This window comes from Acipenser ruthenus, chromosome 13, assembly GCF_902713425.1.
Source record: "Acipenser ruthenus chromosome 13, fAciRut3.2 maternal haplotype, whole genome shotgun sequence".
NCBI lineage: Eukaryota > Metazoa > Chordata > Actinopteri > Acipenseriformes > Acipenseridae > Acipenser > Acipenser ruthenus.
This window is the reverse complement of record NC_081201.1, coordinates 24,831,338-24,848,759: the sequence shown is the minus strand read 5'-3', so window position 1 is coordinate 24,848,759 and position 17,422 is coordinate 24,831,338. Positions and strand designations below refer to the sequence as shown.

The window sequence follows — 17,422 nt, the reverse complement described above, 5'->3', positions numbered from 1 at the left end:
AACATTAAAAAACAACATCCTGTGAATCCCCCCTTCCTCCTTCCAGCCCCAATAGCTGGCTTTAAAGCCAACACCCGCAGAATTAGTTCCAGGGAATAGCTGTATTGCAGGAAATGGCACTTAATGTTAATTGGTATCTGTAATGTGGTAGAAACAAACAACAATGTCAGATCGAAATCAGGAGTTGGAGAGGGGCTGAGATAGATGGGATTGGTGGAACTGCATTTCAGTTTGTCTATATATTATTATTATTATTTATTTATTTATTTCTTAGCAGACGCCCTTATCCAGGGAGACTTACAATCGTAAGCAAATACATTTCAAGTGTTACAATACAAGTAATACAACAAGAGCAAGAAATACAATAACTTTTGTTCAAGTGTGACAAACCACAATTCAATAATACAGCAGATAATAGTGATAGTTACATCAGGATATGATTAAATAGTGATAGTTACATTAGGATATGATTAAATACAAAATACTACAGGTTAAACACTTGGCAGATTACAGTATTCTGAAGTACAGGATTAAATGCAGTAAAATAGGGAGCAGATAAGAGCAAAATAAAGCACATTTAAATGAAGGGTGATAGTGTCCCAGGATACAAACAGAGCAGTTCTACAGGTGCAGTTTGAAGAGGACAGTCTTAAGGAGGCGCCGGAATGTGGTCAGGGACTGGGCAGTCCTGACATCTGTAGGAAGGTCATTCCACCACTGCGGAGCAAGGGTGGAGAAGGAGCGGGCTCTGGAGGCAGGGGAGCGTAGCGGAGGTAGAGCCAGTCTTCTAGTGCAGGCGGAGCGGAGGGGTCGAGTGGGGATGTAGGGAGAGATGAGGGTCTGGAGGTAGCTGGGTGCAGTCTGGTCAAGGCATCTGTAGGCTAGTACAAGAGTCTTGAACTGGATGCGAGCGGTGATCGGGAGCCAGTGGAGCAAGTGGAGTAGTGGAGTAGTGTGGGCGAAGCGAGGCAGAGAGAACACCAGGCGGGCAGCAGAGTTCTGGATGAGCTGGAGCGGACGGGTGGCGGACGCAGGGAGGCCAGCCAGGAGGGAGTTGCAGTAGTCTAGACGGGAGAGTACCAGGGCCTGGACCAGGAGCTGGGTAGCGTAGTTGGTGAGGAAGGGTCGGATTCTTCTGATGTTGCTATATATATATATATATATATATATATATATTGTGAGGAAGCAGGTGGAGTGAGACAGCAGGGAGGGGGTTAAAACCTCCCTGCAAGAGAGAAAACATGTGAGAATGCACTTGTTGTGTAATTGTTTTATTAGTAATGATTATCCGCACCTGAGCGTTATGGGGCAGTTTAAAAGGAGAGCAGTCAGTCTGCTCAGGGCTGCTGAGGAGAAGGAGGCAGACGAGGTGCTCTGCTTCCCAGCAGTCAGAGAGAGCGAGAAAGTTGAAAAGTAAGTGTGGTACTAAACTGTTTTGTGGGGCAGGGAAACGGCTTAGCCGTCCTGCGTTAGTTAGGTTCCTGCGTGTGTAGTTAGTGCTCGATAAGAGCTAGGTGTTTATTTGGTTTTGTGTGTTTTGATTTTGTGTTTATTAAAATTAGCGCAACCGCGCTGTGAAAATCCATTTCTGTGTGCTGGGTCAATTTTTAAAGGGGCAACGAACCTGAGTGGGTCAAGTCTTTTACATATGGTACCAGAAGTGTGGGTGCCCCTACGACCCAGTAAAAGGAAAAATGGATTTTAAGGAACTGGTCGAGGAAATTAAGAGAAACACCGCTGCTCAAGTGGAGCAGACCAAGAAGTGGAGAGTGGAGCTAGGGCTACCGGAGCCGGAGCCTACAGAGCTGGACCTGCTGCTCCAGAAATGGGAGGTAGAGCAGCTGTTCCGGGAGCCCAGAGAGGAGGAGCCGCCGCTTCCGGAGCCCAGAGGGGAGGAGCCGGAGCCCGGGGAGGAGGTGGAAAGCATACCTCCACCACAGCCCCGACCACCACCCCTACAGTCCAGTTCGGCGCCGCTGCGTCCAGTCCCTCACCCCTTGCTCCGGGACCTCCCTGTGCTGGACCTGGAGCCCAGGGGTCTGCAGCACTGGCCACAGCTCTGCCCCTGGTTACCTGCTCCGCTCTTCCCGAGCACCCAGACGTCGCTGGGCTGCTGCCAGACGTCGCTGTCGCTCCCCCTGTTCGCTGCTTCGCTCCCCCTGGGTGGTCGGGCATCACTGCGCCAGTCCCCAGGGGAAGACCTGTGTCCACTGCGGCATCCTCCAGTGCCCCGGCCTACGCTTCGGTCGGCCCTGTTAGCCCGGTGGGGTCCCGTGTCGCCGGTTTGCGGTCCCTTCCTGGCAGCGCCGAAAGGACCGACCCATCCTCAAGCCCGCCCGTGGAAGAGGGCTGCAATGGACATTGCTGGACTTGAGGCTGGGTGGTTGTGTTTTAGGGGAGGAGGTGGCCGTCTCGTGGCCTGTGTCTTGAAAAGACAAGGGGGGGGATGTGTGAGGAAGCAGGTGGAGTGAGACAGCAGGGAGGGGGTTAAAACCTCCCTGCAAGAGAGAAAACATGTGAGAATGCACTTGTTGTGTAATTGTTTTATTAGTAATGATTATCCGCACCTGAGCGTTATGGGGCAGTTTAAAAGGAGAGCAGTCAGTCTGCTCAGGGCTGCTGAGGAGAAGGAGGCAGACGAGGTGCTCTGCTTCCCAGCAGTCAGAGAGAGCGAGAAAGTTGAAAAGTAAGTGTGGTACTAAACTATTTTGTGGGGCAGGGAAACGGCTTAGCCGTCCTGCGTTAGTTAGGTTCCTGCGTGTGTAGTTAGTGCTCGATAAGAGCTAGGTGTTTATTTGGTTTTGTGTGTTTTTTTGTTTGTTTTATTAAAAGTGCGCGCAAGCGCTGAACATTATTTCTGTGTCTGGGTCAATTTTTAAAGGGGCAACGAACCCGAGAAGGTGAAGTCTTTCACAATATATATATATATATACACACACACACACACACATATATATATACACACACACACACACACACACACACACACACACACACATATATATACAGACGTGCTCAAATTTGTTGGTACCCCTCCACAAAAAACGAAGAATGCACAATTCTCTCTGAAATAACTTGAAACTGATAAAAGTAATTGGCATCCACCATTGTTTATTCCATATTTAATATTCCATATTTAACTTTGCTTTTGGTTTTTTATTCAACATAATATTGTAAATAAGAAAACAAATGAAAATGGCATGGACAAAAATGATGGGACCGCTAACCTAATATTTTGTTGCACAACCTTTAGAGGCAATCACTGCAATCAAACGTTTTCTGTAGCTCTCAATGAGACTTCTGCACCTGTTAACAGGTAGTTTGGCCCACTCTTCCTGAGCAAACTGCTCCAGCTGTCTCAGGTTTGATGGGTGCCTTCTCCAGACTGCAAGTTTCAGCTCTTTCCATAGATGTTCAATAGGATTCAGATCAGGACTCATAGAAGGCCACTTCAGAATAGTCCAATGTTTTGTTCTTATCCATTCTTGGGTGCTTTTAGCTGTGTGTTTTGGGTCATTATCCTGTTGGAGGACCCATGACCTGCGACTGAGACAGAGCTTTCTGACACTGGGCAGTACGTTTCGCTCCAGAATGCCTTGATAGTCTTGCGATTTCATTGTGCCCTGCACAGATTCAAGGCACCCTGTGCCAGGCGCAGCAAAGCAGCCCCAAAACATAACCAAGCCTCCTCCATGTTTCACTGTAGGTATGGTGTTCTTTTCTTTTGAAAGCTTCATTTTTTCGTCTGTGAACATAGAGCTGATGTGACTTGCCAAAAAGCTCCAGTTTTGACTCATCTGTCCAAAGGACATTCTCCCAGAAGGATTGTGGCTTGTCAATATGCATTTTAGCAAATTCCAGTCTGGCTTTTTTATGTTTTTCTTTCAAAAGTGGAGTCCTCCTGGGTCTTCTTCCATGGAGCCCACTTTCGCTCAAAAAGCGACGGATGGTGCAATCAGAAACTGACGTACCTTCACCTTGGAGTTCAGCTTGTATCTCTTTGGCAGTTATCCTTGGTTCTTTTTCACCATTCGCACTATCCTTCTGTTCAATCTGGGGTCGATTTTCCTCTTGCGGCCGCGCCCAGGGAAGTTGGCTACAGTTCCATGGACCTTAAACTTCTTAATAATATTTACAACTGTTGTCACAGGAACATCAAGTTGCTTGGAGATGGTCTTGTAGCCTTTACCTTTACCATGCTTGTCTATTATTTTCTTTCTGATCTCCTTAGACAACTCTCTCCTTTGCTTTCTCTGGTCCATGTTCAGTGTGGTGCACACAATGGTACCAAACAGCACAGTGACTACTTTTCTCCATTTAAATAGGCTGAATGACTGATTACAAGATTGGAGACATGTGTGATACTAATTAAAGAAACTAATTAGGTTTGAAATATCACTATAATCCAAATATTTATTATCTTTTCTAAGGGGTACCAACAAATGTGTCCAGGCCATTTTAGAATATCTTTGTAGAATAAGCAATAATTAATCTCTTTTCACAGCTTCTTTGCTTTATTCTATGACATACCAAAGGCATGCAAGTATACAATAGCTTTTAATTTCATCACTTTTCAGGAGGAATGAAGCATTATTTCAATGAGCTGTAAGGGTACCAACAAATTTGAGCACGTCTATATATATATAATATATATATATATATATATATATATATATATATATATATATATATATATATATATATATACACACACACACACACACTACCGGTCAAAAGTTTTAGAACACCTCCATTTTTCCAGTTTTTATTGAAATTTACGCAGTTTAATGTCTCAATGTACTCTGAAATTAAAGCATAGAACAAATAAACAATTGGAGATAAAAAAGAAATCATGGAATCGTTTTGTTTAACAAAATTTAATCTAAATTTTTGACTCATCAAAGTAGCCACCTTTTGCAGATATAACAGCCGAACACACTCGTGGCATTCTTTCTACAATGGAAATCAAATATTGTTCGGAAAGTTCTTCCCAACACTGTTGCAGAAGTTCCCACAAATGTGTTGCACTTGTAGGTTGCTTTGCTTTCACCCTTCTGTCCAGTTCATCCCAAACCAGCTCGACGGGGTTTAAGTCTGGAGACTGTGCTGGCCATTCCATGATTTGAAGCCTACCGTCGTCTTCTTTTCTTCTAAGGTAGTTCTGACATAGCCTGGAGGTATGTTTTGGGTCATTATCTTGCTGTGGGATGAACCCCTCACCAACTAGGCGTATACCAGAGGGTATTGCATGGTGCTGCAAAATGCTGTGGTAGCAGTTTTGGTTCAGCGTGCCACACTCTGTGCAAGTCGCCGACTCTGGATCCAGCAAAAGAGCCCCAGACCATCACGCTTCTTCCTGTTTGACAGTTGGTGTCACACACCGAGGAACCATCCTTTCGCCTACTCGACGGCGTACAAAAACCCTGCGTGATGAACCGAAGATTTCAAATTTTGATTCATCGGTCAATAGACCTTCTCTTCCAGTCTTCAGTAGTCCACTGGCGGTGCTTCATGGCCCAGGCAAGCCTCTTTTTCTTATTTTGCCATCTTAGCAATGGCTTTCTTACTGCCACTCGACCTGTCAAACCTGCAGCTCGAAGTCTTCTCTTCACAGTTGAAACTGAGACTTGCTTACTTCGACCAGTGTTAAGCTGTGCTTGAAGCTGTTGTCCTGTGAGCTGCCTGTCACGCAAGCTGTTGACTCTCAGAAACTTGTCTTCTGATTCTGTTATGGCTTTGGGTCTGCCAGACCTCTTCCTGTCAGAGTTTCCTCCAGTTTCCAAGTGCCTTTTGATGGTGTAGGAAACTGTACTCACTGACACCTTGGCTTTCTTTGCAATTTCTCTAAAGGAAAGACCTACACTTTTAAGGGTTATAATGGTCTGTCTGTCTTCCTTTGTTAATTGCCCTTTTCTCGCCATTATGAGAGCAATATACTACTTCCTGCAGTACAATACTGTCCAAATAATGCTTGAGGGTGTAGTAACACAGTCTGTTCCAACACTGCTTTTATACAGACAGAGGGTTTGTAAGTAATCAACACAAGTTGGGACACCTGTAGGAATTGTTAGCATCAACTTTCAAGGCTTAATTTACTTCCATTGCTGCAGAACAGCTGTAAGTTGTTAACCCATTACTTGTTCCCTGAAAAAGGCCTTTTTGTATAACTCTGAAATGTACATTTTTTTTTAACCTCTGGCAGTTTACCGCTTACCTCTGTACCATATCAGGTTATTCACTGGACTTGAACTGCTTAAATTTCAATAAAAACTGGAAAAATGGGGGTGTTCTAAAACTTTTGACCGGTAGTGTGTATGTGTGTATATATATATATATATATAAAAGTGTATAGTCTGCCAACAAAACCTGGAAAAGTCACTGCTTCCTGACTGAAATTTTAACACAAATCCAACCAGGAGCTTGCTGACCCGTTTATCTCATTCTCTTTGTGTCCCATGCCGACGTCTACAGCCACCAGGGAGCCTCAGATTTCACAGAATCTTGAGTTCAGCCACAGTTTAATGTGGGCACATTCAATTAAACAATCAACCTGGCTCAGCATGACTGACGTACAGTCCTAGCTGAGTCCTGTTTTTCTTTTTCTGTTATAAAATCAAACACCAGGCTTGTTCTGTTCACAATACTGTATTCATGCAGTGGGTTCCTTCTATGTTTCCAACACAGTTATTAGTCCGTAGCTATGGATTAACAATTGTTTAACAGATCCAATTCAGAATACCACTACTGAAGTTGTTTTAACCATCCACGTGTTTATCACTTTATGCAAGATTATCAAATAGACATTATTCATCCGGTATCAAGACATTGTGTTGCTTAAATATATATATATAAAAGCAAAGACCTACCACTGCAAATATAAAAGTAAAACATACCTCTGTCAAACCTATATGTGGCTTTTTAATGAGATTCTGCAAACAGCTACTTAAAGTCCTGGTCAACAGAAGATTTGTGGATTTCCGAAGCATGTCATCTATTTCAGTTGAACTAAAAATGAAAATACAAGTAAAATGCAGGTGAGGTCTTTACTATTGTGTAGAAACTGTGCAGACCAAACACAATATAACAAAGTTTTCAAAAATATAAAGCATAAACAATGAGCCTAGCAATCAAACACGATCAATGAAGAACAGTACAGCATTGGGTAACTTTTTCATATTCAACACTACATAGTAATATTTACTTTTTTATTTTCTCCATCTCATTTTAGAATCTTGCATTCATTCAAATCCAACGATGATGGAATGTAAATTCACCCACTGAACATACATTCTCTGGATTAAAATGAAAAGCAATTAAACTGGCTACAATGCACCATAACCCTCACTACTTTGAACAGTTTGTTGAATTTCAATATTTGTACTTTAATACACTCTGACCACCACATAAAACACATCTTCTCAATACAAAATGACACTTATCTAAAAACAGTCAGAATATAGTCAATCTTAAGTTTTACTGGTAAATGTTAACATTTACCAAATAAGGTGGTAAATATCCCAGATTATGAAGAAATAAATTGTTTTTCAGACATTTACTGGTTAATCTTATGATTTACCAAAGCTTATTGGTAAATGCAGGTATATCACTGAAGAATGTATTTATTCCTGCATATAAATTGCCAATGAACAAAATAATCGTTCATGTTGAAGAATATATGTATTTCTGCATAGAAATGTTCCATTAACAAAAAACATTGTCAAAAATGTATATTTATTTCTGCATACACAATGGTGTTGAAGGCTATTGCACTCCTAATACGTAGTAGTTTGATGAAAAATAACATTGTTAAATGCAAACCAAATTAAATCATGTAGGACCTTTGTTTTTTCAACAGAAAATTACACTTTGGTTATGACATAAAACGCAATAAATACAGGCACTAAATAGATATATGTACTTACTTACTGCAGCATGGTAGACTTTTGTGTCACTTGGAGTTACACAGGACTCCTGAAGCCTTACAATGCGCGAAAGCGAGCCATTCAGTCATTAGCCAAAGGCACTTGTTTATTCTTGAGATTTACCGGTAAATGTCCAAAATAAAGCGTTATGTTTATTACGGACATTTACCGTTTTGCTTGGTAAATGTCGACATTTACCAGTAAATCTTAAGATTTGCCAATTACTGTAACATATATATATATATTATATATTTCAATGATTTGACATATATATATATATATATATATATATATATATATATATATATATATGATTAAAACATTTTTTACCCACATGTGAAATCATTTCTGGATTTTCAACTTTCTTCTTCAACAACCAATGGTTACTTCCTATAATAAAAGTAATCCTGAACAATTTAATTTAACTATTACTCTCAATTAATACACACCAACTAATGCTGCAGCATCTGAAATCTGGATACTGAATATTATGTTTTTAAACCCATGGTTAGAATAATGGAATTAGAAAAAAACACTAAGCATTCATATTCACTTTAACATGTCAGGCAAAAAAACACAAACAGCAACCACTCATAAAAAGTCGCCAGTAAAGCAACAGAATGCTTTCAATATTCTTTAGCATCTCACTGATCAATATGAATAAATTATGCAGTCTACCAGGAAAATGTATACAGGGAACAATTAATGCCCTTTCAAATAACCATTAAAAAAAAAAAAATCTGATCCAATTATTTACCACTGCCCGAAGCCAAAAAAGGAAGTAAGATGTTAACCCAAGACCATGTATATTCACCATAGTTCTTCCTAGTTCTGTTACATGTAATGGTGCAAACTTAGCTTGGTGGTAAATGCTTTGTGAATATGGCCTCATAACTTTAAATGTAATACTCTTTTTCTTTTTATTGTCCTTCCATTCTACGGTTCTTACTGCGTTTACTCAAATGTTGTCTATGCTAAGGTGCTTTCACCTGAGTTCAGGAGCTGCTCTTCAGTTCTTCTTGCATGTTTTAGATATAGGTGTCATAGGCTACATCAACCAAACAGTCTTTACAGAAGTAAGAGCCAGTGCCATCTACTGATCTGCCACTCTGGGTGAAGTTTCATTTAGGTTTTTTTTTTTTTTTTTTTTTCTGGCAATACACTGCTCTGCACTAGATTGCTTAGATTATAGCTATGGCCAAAAGTTTACCATCACCTGGAATTTTAGGATTGAGACAATTAAGAAAATAACAAATAAATAATTAAGTAAATAAATAAATAAAAGCTGTATTAAACATAAATGTTGATCTTTTATTTAAGTAGTACAGTGTTAGATTTTCAAATGTCACATTTTACAAGTTGTCAAGCTTTTCGTTAAGTATATGGAAAACTACAAAGCGGTATGTAATTCAATATGTTAACGTAACATGATTCAGCAGGTTTCATTCGACTTTATGAAGCAAAATGTGTTGATTCTATACGGTGATGCAAAACTTTTGGCCAAAAGCTGTAGGTAGATTATAGATCTAATCTCCAGTAGTTTTGCTTTGTTTCATCAGGATGCCAACAAGCATATTAAGATTCCATAAGACTTTACTTTTTTATTATTTATTTCTTAGCAGACGTCCTTATCAGGGGGGACTTAAAATTGTTACAAGATATCACATTATTTTTACATATAATTACCCATTTATACAGTTGGGTTTTTACTGAAGCAATTTAGGTAAAGTACCTTGCTCAAGGGTACAGCAGCAGTGTCCCCCACCGGGGATTGAACCTATGACCCTCCGGTCAAGAGTCCAGAGCCCTAACCACTACTCCACACTGCTGCTTTTTTTGTACCAAGTCTTCTTGTATTATGTGCCATGCCAATGAGGTGATGTTTTGCCAAATATGTAACACAAATAGCTTCTATATAGGGAAAATAGTCCAAATTCACTTGCAGCTCATGCACATGAGGATACTTTTGGCCATAGCTGTACATTATTAGATCTGTTTATGACAGGCGACTAGGTCTGTAAAGCAGTTCCTGAACTCCTAGTCAAAACACCTTAACACAATAAATAAATAAATACATACAACCACAATATCTGAGTAACTGCAACAAGAACCAGTCAGAATGAAGGCAAATTTCATAAAAACAAAAGGTAAGGATACAGTACAAATACAACGAAGAAAATGTGATTTGAAGCTACTTCCTCGTAAATTAAAACTTGTTTAGTTCCGCTTTTAATCTTTATAACGCTGGTTCTCTACAGGTACAAGTACATTCTTTACGCTGTATACAAAGAGAGCAGAATACACACCTATGATACAAATACACCATTCAGAAGGACATTGTCTTGTCTTGAATTTCCTCTTGGGGGTATTGTGTATTTTTTTTAAATGTATAAGCTGACAGCTCTGTTAGTATTTGCAGTATGATGCTGGTGTGTTTTGGTTTTGCAGATAGGAGTGGTGTGTGTGAAATCGGGTGTTAATTGGCGGAGGGGAGGGGTGGTGCGGGGCGGGGCGGGGCGGGGCGGGTTTGGTAAACATTTTGATATGAGGTCAACAGGATAGTCATTATCAAGTGTAAATTGTACACAGAATCAATTAGGAAAGTGTGAAGTAACAGTCATTTGCATTAATTAAAGGGTGGGCCCAGAACCAGGAGGTGTAAAAACCTTCCAGATTTTTTGCTAACAAGCCCTAACTGCTAATTTATTTACACTGACGACTTCACTTGTAATGTATATCTTTACCTTGCAAGTAATTTAGTTATATGATGTATTTCACAATCCCAATTTAGTGATATAAAAAGCAAAAACTGAAATACAAATTTGAACTCTAAAAAACCTGTTTTAAGAACTAAAAAAAAAAAAGAAATCAGATTGACACATTTATCAGAATGCTCCCCTTGGTTTCAAAGTTTTCAGTATTTGATTACACTGTTTAGACAAGACAAACATCCAACAGAAAACCTTTTTTGCAGTTACTGTAGGTCTATACATCTATTTTTAAATTTGCAAATTTTTTAAGTTTTCTTTCTTGATGACTTTAAGCAAGTGGTAAATTTGGTTATGCTCAGTTTTATACTTTTGGGATCATAATTTATGTCAAAATAACTAAACAATCTTTTTATACCCCCAGGGTATAAAAGTAGAAAATAAATATATTTGGGGAATTTACAAAAACATAAAAAATATATATTATTTTTATTGCACTTTAATAGACACAGTGGTAATAATGGCAAAAAAAAATCTTGGTTGTGAGGTGACAAATATGACAAAATTGCCTGGTTGTAAATGGGTCATACACACAGCAAAACTATACAGGACAGGTCAGGGCTAAAGTCATTCACCAGAGAAAAACATATGTAATATGTATTTTTTTTTCAGATTGAAAAATGAAGCACAGATGACACAGTGACTAATGCATAGACTAGATACATCCTTCATGTCTTGTAGGCACTTGAAGTCTGCTGTGGACATCATCTGTCCAAGGACTCAGCAAACAAGAGCTGAATGTGAACTCCAGCCATCCTGCCAACCAGTGGCCTGGCAACAACAGAACAGTGCTCAATTCAAGTATCTTGTGCATTGGATGGATAAGTGTTATTTCTCTTACGGTGTTTGACTTTTGGCTTGTCCTCCCGCACAAGAATGCAGGAGTCCTGAAAATGACCCCGACGGGTGTACGCAGCTAGCCTGCCTGGAAAAGGGTCTGCAGTGCCAAGAACAACAGGCACAGAATGAGCCTCATAAAAAAGACACTGCAGAAGCCCTGGAGATTAAAAAGAACAAATACTGGCTGAAGAATTTGGAACGCTGAAGGAAACAGAACCAAACCTTCCAAACAACCAACACAATTCTGATAGCACATGATGGCTTGCTCAGCTCCAGAATTCCTGACCAAGTGTTGCAGACTTGACTTTGAAATGTTTTTTTAAATGGTAACACAGTATTGAGTGATTTTTTTGGATTCAGTGTTTTAATGTTTTGGATGAGAAGGTAATCAAGGGAAACCTTCTACATATATTCAAGACTAGCTGTACATCTTAGTAGAATTGCTGCTGTGTTCTCCTTGGTAGACTCCAAGTATTTGAAACACACAGGTTCAGTAAAGACTCCATGTTTCCAACTCAACTTGCTCTACAGTGGCTGATTGTCACTCCACTGATGGCAGGTAAAGGCTGTAAATTTATATATCAATATATGGAAGGCGATAGTTACAGTGGAGCTAGTATTATTTCTCCACATACAGCATGTTTATACTACAAGGTATCAGGTGTAGAAAGTATATTGTTAGAAATGTAATCCTCCGCTACAGCTGTAAGTGTAAAATTAGAGCTACCAGTATCATGAATAAGTTAGAGCAGCTTTTTATGATCATAATTTAAGGGAGGCAAGGTAAGCAGATTTATTGAACTGTAATTAAGAGGGTATATTCGAATGTATAATACATTTTTGTCTGTAATAAAAACTTTAATTGTTTTGGAATACAGAATTGTTTAAATATTTCTTTGTATATATGTTGCTGCGTGTCTGAGTAAGGTGGACTAATAACCTCAACCCTGGTATAAGTTGTGACCTAGTACGAAGGTCATAGATCACGTTTTACTACAGAATGTCAATGAATAAATCACACAGAGAGGAAGTGGTGTGTAATTTAGTGGGTAGGTAAGGTGGAACTGCATTTCTTCAAAGTCTATCAAAAATATGGTACCAGGGTGAAAGGTTGAAAACCAACATATGTTTAAGAACATCCTGAGAAAAAGAATAAATCAGATACAATTAGACACTTAATTTACAGCTCAAATTTCTTCTGCAGGTGCAATCGGCATTGTAACTGGGCTTCCACCTTTATGGGTATGTATAAATGTGGCTACAAACTGCACTGTCCTCATTTAAAATAGGTCCCTGCTTGGACATTTGTCAAGTTTGTTGTTGCTGTAAAAGGAAAGAAAATGAAAATAAATCTTTATTATTTACCTGCGATGAAGCGACTCCGAAAACTTAAGGCTTGCATAAATGAACTCTTTTACTTGAATGTAGACCTGAGGCACTGACTGAGACATTGGAAGTTTCTTTGGGAATTGTTGCTGTAAACAAAGAAATGGAATTAATTACATTACAAAATTAGTTCAAAACTCAATCCCCAACACCAATATGCTAGTAAAAGGCATTACCCATATTGTAAAGCATATAATTTGATGACAGATAAACTAAACTAGGAAGTTTCTTTTAAATCTCTGCAAAATGTAAGTTTATTTCTTTCTTCTTATGATTTTATGAGTGTTTAAAAACAATGAACACATCTTCCATAATTTTAAATTTCCAACCAACTTGCAAGCAATAAATAAAACACCAAAAATCCTACATTTCAATCAAGTATATACTGTAACGTTAAGCACAAGCTTTTCCAAATGCTTTTCTAACCGCGAATTCCATAGTAAACCCATTGCGTGAACTTGGCATGTTCTGAAGGATTTTTTAAACTTGTAGTACAAACCTTTTCAATTTCTGCATCATGGAATGGAAATCTGCTGATGACTGTTTTGTATTCTTCTTCGTTTTCTACAGGAATAGGGCTATAGTTGTCTGACTCAAATATTTCCCTGGGGAAAAAAACAAAAACAAAAAACAGCAAAACAAAGCTGGGCATTACTTCAAAATATGTAATCTGTATAAACATTTGAGAAGTGAGACACTGAGTAATCGCATGTGCAGAAACAAAAGGAGGAGTGCTCAGCTTGTTTTCACACGATAATGCAATACTATAACGCCTCTTTCACGTTAGTATTACACTGAAGCCAGCAAGGTACAATTGAACAAACATACCAATCCATGTTCATCCCAGAGACAAGTATTTATAAGAACAATGGTATTGCAGTAAAGTAAAATTAATTTAATCTTTCAACAAGATGTTCTCAATAAGACTTTCTTTTCTTTGTTATTAAGGTAAAAGGGAGTGCACAGGTAAATTTAAAGTGCTTTTGCTAGGAGATTTTCATCTATGACATTGCCATGGTAAGGTATATACAAGGTCAGTCTACATGCAAAGCCTTATTATGATAAGCATAGCCTCTATGCGTTTCCAGCTGGAAATGGGTGGAAAAACGTTGTCTGTTAATTAGAATCTTTGTGGACTGTTCCGCACCAATAGCTTTTATATTAATAAATAAAGCTGAAGATTTGGGGCCATGTTACCCTGGTAACATGGTTTGTTTGACACTGAAGCTCAGCTGGAGTTCTATGCATGAGGGGCCAATGCAAACCTCCCAAAAGGGTTGGTATCTTGGCGTTCGTGGGCTTAAAGTTACACAGAGGTATTACTGGAATGCCTGGCGGGTGGTGCGACCACAAGTCTGGAAGGTGGTATGACATTTTAAAGAATGGAGAAAATGGCAAAAGGAACCAGAGAAAGCCTTTTCTTTTTAAAGTTTTTTTTTTTAAGTAGGCACAAACCTGAACACACCAGCCCATTTCTTTAGGAGAGTTTCATTATATTGATCCCTTATTTCAAAAAGAAGGTCAAAGAGTCTGTTCACTGGAAACCCGTAGCCCTAGAAAAGATTTCAGAAATATCAGTACATTTTACACAGCACATGCAAAACAGGTTTTCTAAATCCAAGTGCACTCTATGTTTCTTAATATCATATAGACCACAATAAATCATGTATGAGAAAACATGTGCGTACATATGTCATCCCCATGCATAAATATACAGAACAATTGTACAAAAACAGCACTAGGGGCTCCCGAGTGGTGGTAAAGGCGCTCCGCGTGGAGTGCAGGATGTGCTCTATAGCTTGGACGTTGCCGGTTCGACTCCAGGCTATTCCACAGCCGGCCGTGGACGGGAGCTGCCAGGGGGCGGCGCACAATTGGCTGAGCGTCGCCCGGGGGAGGGAGGGTTAGGTCGGCCAGGGTGTCCTCGGCTCACCACGCACCAGCGACCCCTGTAGTCTGGCCGGGCGCCTGCGGGCTTGCCTGTAAGCTGCTCGAGAGCTGCGTGAGTCCGCAGTATGAAAAAAAGAGGTTGGCTGACAGCACACACTTCGGAGGACAGTGTGTGTTCGTCTTTGCCCTCTCGAGTCAGCGCATGGGTGGCAGCAGTGAGCTGGGTTTAAAAAACAATTGGCCATTCCAAATTGGGAGAAAATAATAAAAAATAATTGGCAACGACTAAATTAAAAACCGGCACTTTTAAGTTACGATTTTTGCAGCAACGAGTACAGAGCCATATTGTTAAACTATGATTCACCCATCTCAAACACCTATTTACTATTATTATCATCATCACATTTATTTAGTTTTATTAGGTAGCAACGGTTTTACCTGAAGAGTATCTGCAAATATAACAATGAGATTCTTCAGCTCCAGCACAAGATCAGGATCAGAGCAATAGGACTGAGGAGGGTAAACAACAGACAAGGAGGATACATTTGATTAAATTAACCAACACAACCTAACAAAAAGATCATTCCTTATTTACTGCAAATAAAATCCAAGTTCTAGCAGTTATGAGTGCTCTGAAAATGATAGTGACCTAAATACAGTAGAATTGTATTACTTGTTTTATCCATGATGTGCATCGGTGAATATAACAACAGATCATTACATGTGGTGTGGTTTCCCTTTTCTCCAAAAAGCTGAAATTCCTTAAGACAGGATAAACAGCGGGAGACTTTTAAGAGTTTCTGCAGCCCTTGGTCTTATCCTGAAGTGCATTCCCCAACCTGATGGAAGCATGTTGTAAGCAAGCCCTAGCACAGAACCCACACGGTTAAAGCCTATTATATCCAACAGAATTACGCTGGCATTAGCCAGATTAAAACTATAACACCTGTGTCTTAATGCTGCAGTAAAAAAAGAGAAGAAAGCAAGAAAACAACCAATAAATTAAAACTGCATTTTGTAGGGTTTTAATACATGTATATCACCAATAAAAGAAACAGAGTAACATTTATACAGTGACCCAAAGCTGCCTTGTTACCCCCTACCTTTCTTGTCAACTTGGCAGAGTCCATAAATCACCACTGTGAGCTACACTGAGACATGCAGCAGCAGTCTAATCCTTAGACCACACATGTTACAACAATAACTCTGGGTAAGTGTGTTTTGTGCTCTATGCAGAAGCCCTGTTACCACCACGCCTAAACAAGATGGAAATTGTGCTGGGGCCTGACCCCCAACGCCTCTGCGTGGTCTGTGTGGTTAAAAGGTCGCTTGAAGAGATGTTTGTAATCTCCTTAGGCTAAAACTCTCTACACAGCTTTGACAAACTGCTATAGAAAGAACTCAAATAAAGAAGCCCTCAGCAGGCTTTTTAAAGCAGTCTGAGAAGCAAGCTACCTAGCAAGTTACCCGTATTGCATGACCTTAAGGATTCTACTGCAAGCTTAAACTGAAAGTTGCACCTACTAGACCACTTCAGTCAACATCCTAACACAGGAAGTTTTAAATCCTACTGAAAATTAGCCAGTTCAAAGTTCAGACCGCAAACAGCGAGTGAGATTTTAATCTTTTGCATTTATTCCTCAAATGGTCATCAGGGATTTTTAGAAAAGTCTCAGGTCAGTGAAATATACACCTAAATATGTCAAATGTAAAACAATAAGGCAATATGATCTTATTTATTTAAATTACGGAATTTAAGAGATCAAGTCCCCATGGTTTCCAATGGGGCCAAGCACCTCCCAGAAGAGGAACAGCGGAAACGTCTTAACACTTACAAACTTATAAGCTCTGCAGTACAATTTCTGCTAATTCATGCAACTATGTTTTTACAAGCAATCCTTTTGAATGAAATGATGATGCTACTGTGTTGCAAATACCTTAATTTGGTCTTTTCTCGTGGAATATAGTTTGGAAACAGGGCATTTGGATTGATAATTAGGAACTATTTACTGGTGGTGCTTTCAATGCTGAACTATTCAATCTGATCTAATGAAGAGGTCAGTTGAGACTAATGAGGACAGATTGCAACAATAACAGCAGATTAACTCTGCATATTCTAAACTGCTGGACTAAGAGCAAGTTTGGAGGGCCCAGTCAGTTGTAAATCACTGAAGGATTATGCAAATAGCCCATGGCTGTGTCTCACAGTCTCATTCCACTGGGAAAAACAAAAGCTTGGCAGGCCTGCTCCCTAATCTAAGTAATTTTTAATTACAAAGAGCCAAAGTGGTGGAGGTGTAATTTTGCAGTTTGACACAAACCCACTGTAAAAAAAACCAAAAAAACACCACACACATCCTTTCTTCGAATAAGATTAAAAATGTACCCTCACTTACCGAGTGGGTTCGCAGCACAGCAATTATTTTGGAAAGTGCCATGTTCCAAAGTTCATCAGTGTATGCTCTGGTTACCAACCCCTGGGTTGCATGCAAAATGTGATCCTCCACCACAAAAAACCTAAAATAAACAATTCACAAAGAGGTAAAGATTTCCACCTTTCTAACCAAACACAGATGGACGTTTATTGAGAGCTTTGTACGATGTCTGTAGAACTTG

The 17,422-nt window shown here is 39.6% G+C and overlaps 1 protein-coding gene across 3 annotated transcripts in view; it reads right to left on the bottom strand.

The window, feature by feature from the left end:
- The window catches only part of LOC117418195 (exocyst complex component 6), a 96,717-nt gene that overhangs the window by 36,814 nt on the left and 42,481 nt on the right, over positions 1-17,422 (bottom strand). For all 3 annotated transcript variants that reach the window (XM_059035800.1, XM_034030929.3, XM_059035801.1), the window contains exons 11-16: positions 17,203-17,323; positions 15,245-15,316; positions 14,372-14,469; positions 13,416-13,521; positions 12,896-13,005; positions 6,894-7,005 (exon numbers count right to left, since the gene is read on the bottom strand). In XM_059035800.1, coding sequence (XP_058891783.1) covers positions 6,894-7,005; positions 12,896-13,005; positions 13,416-13,521; positions 14,372-14,469; positions 15,245-15,316; positions 17,203-17,323 — 619 coding nt within the window. The remainder of the gene's footprint in view (positions 1-6,893; positions 7,006-12,895; positions 13,006-13,415; positions 13,522-14,371; positions 14,470-15,244; positions 15,317-17,202; positions 17,324-17,422) is intronic.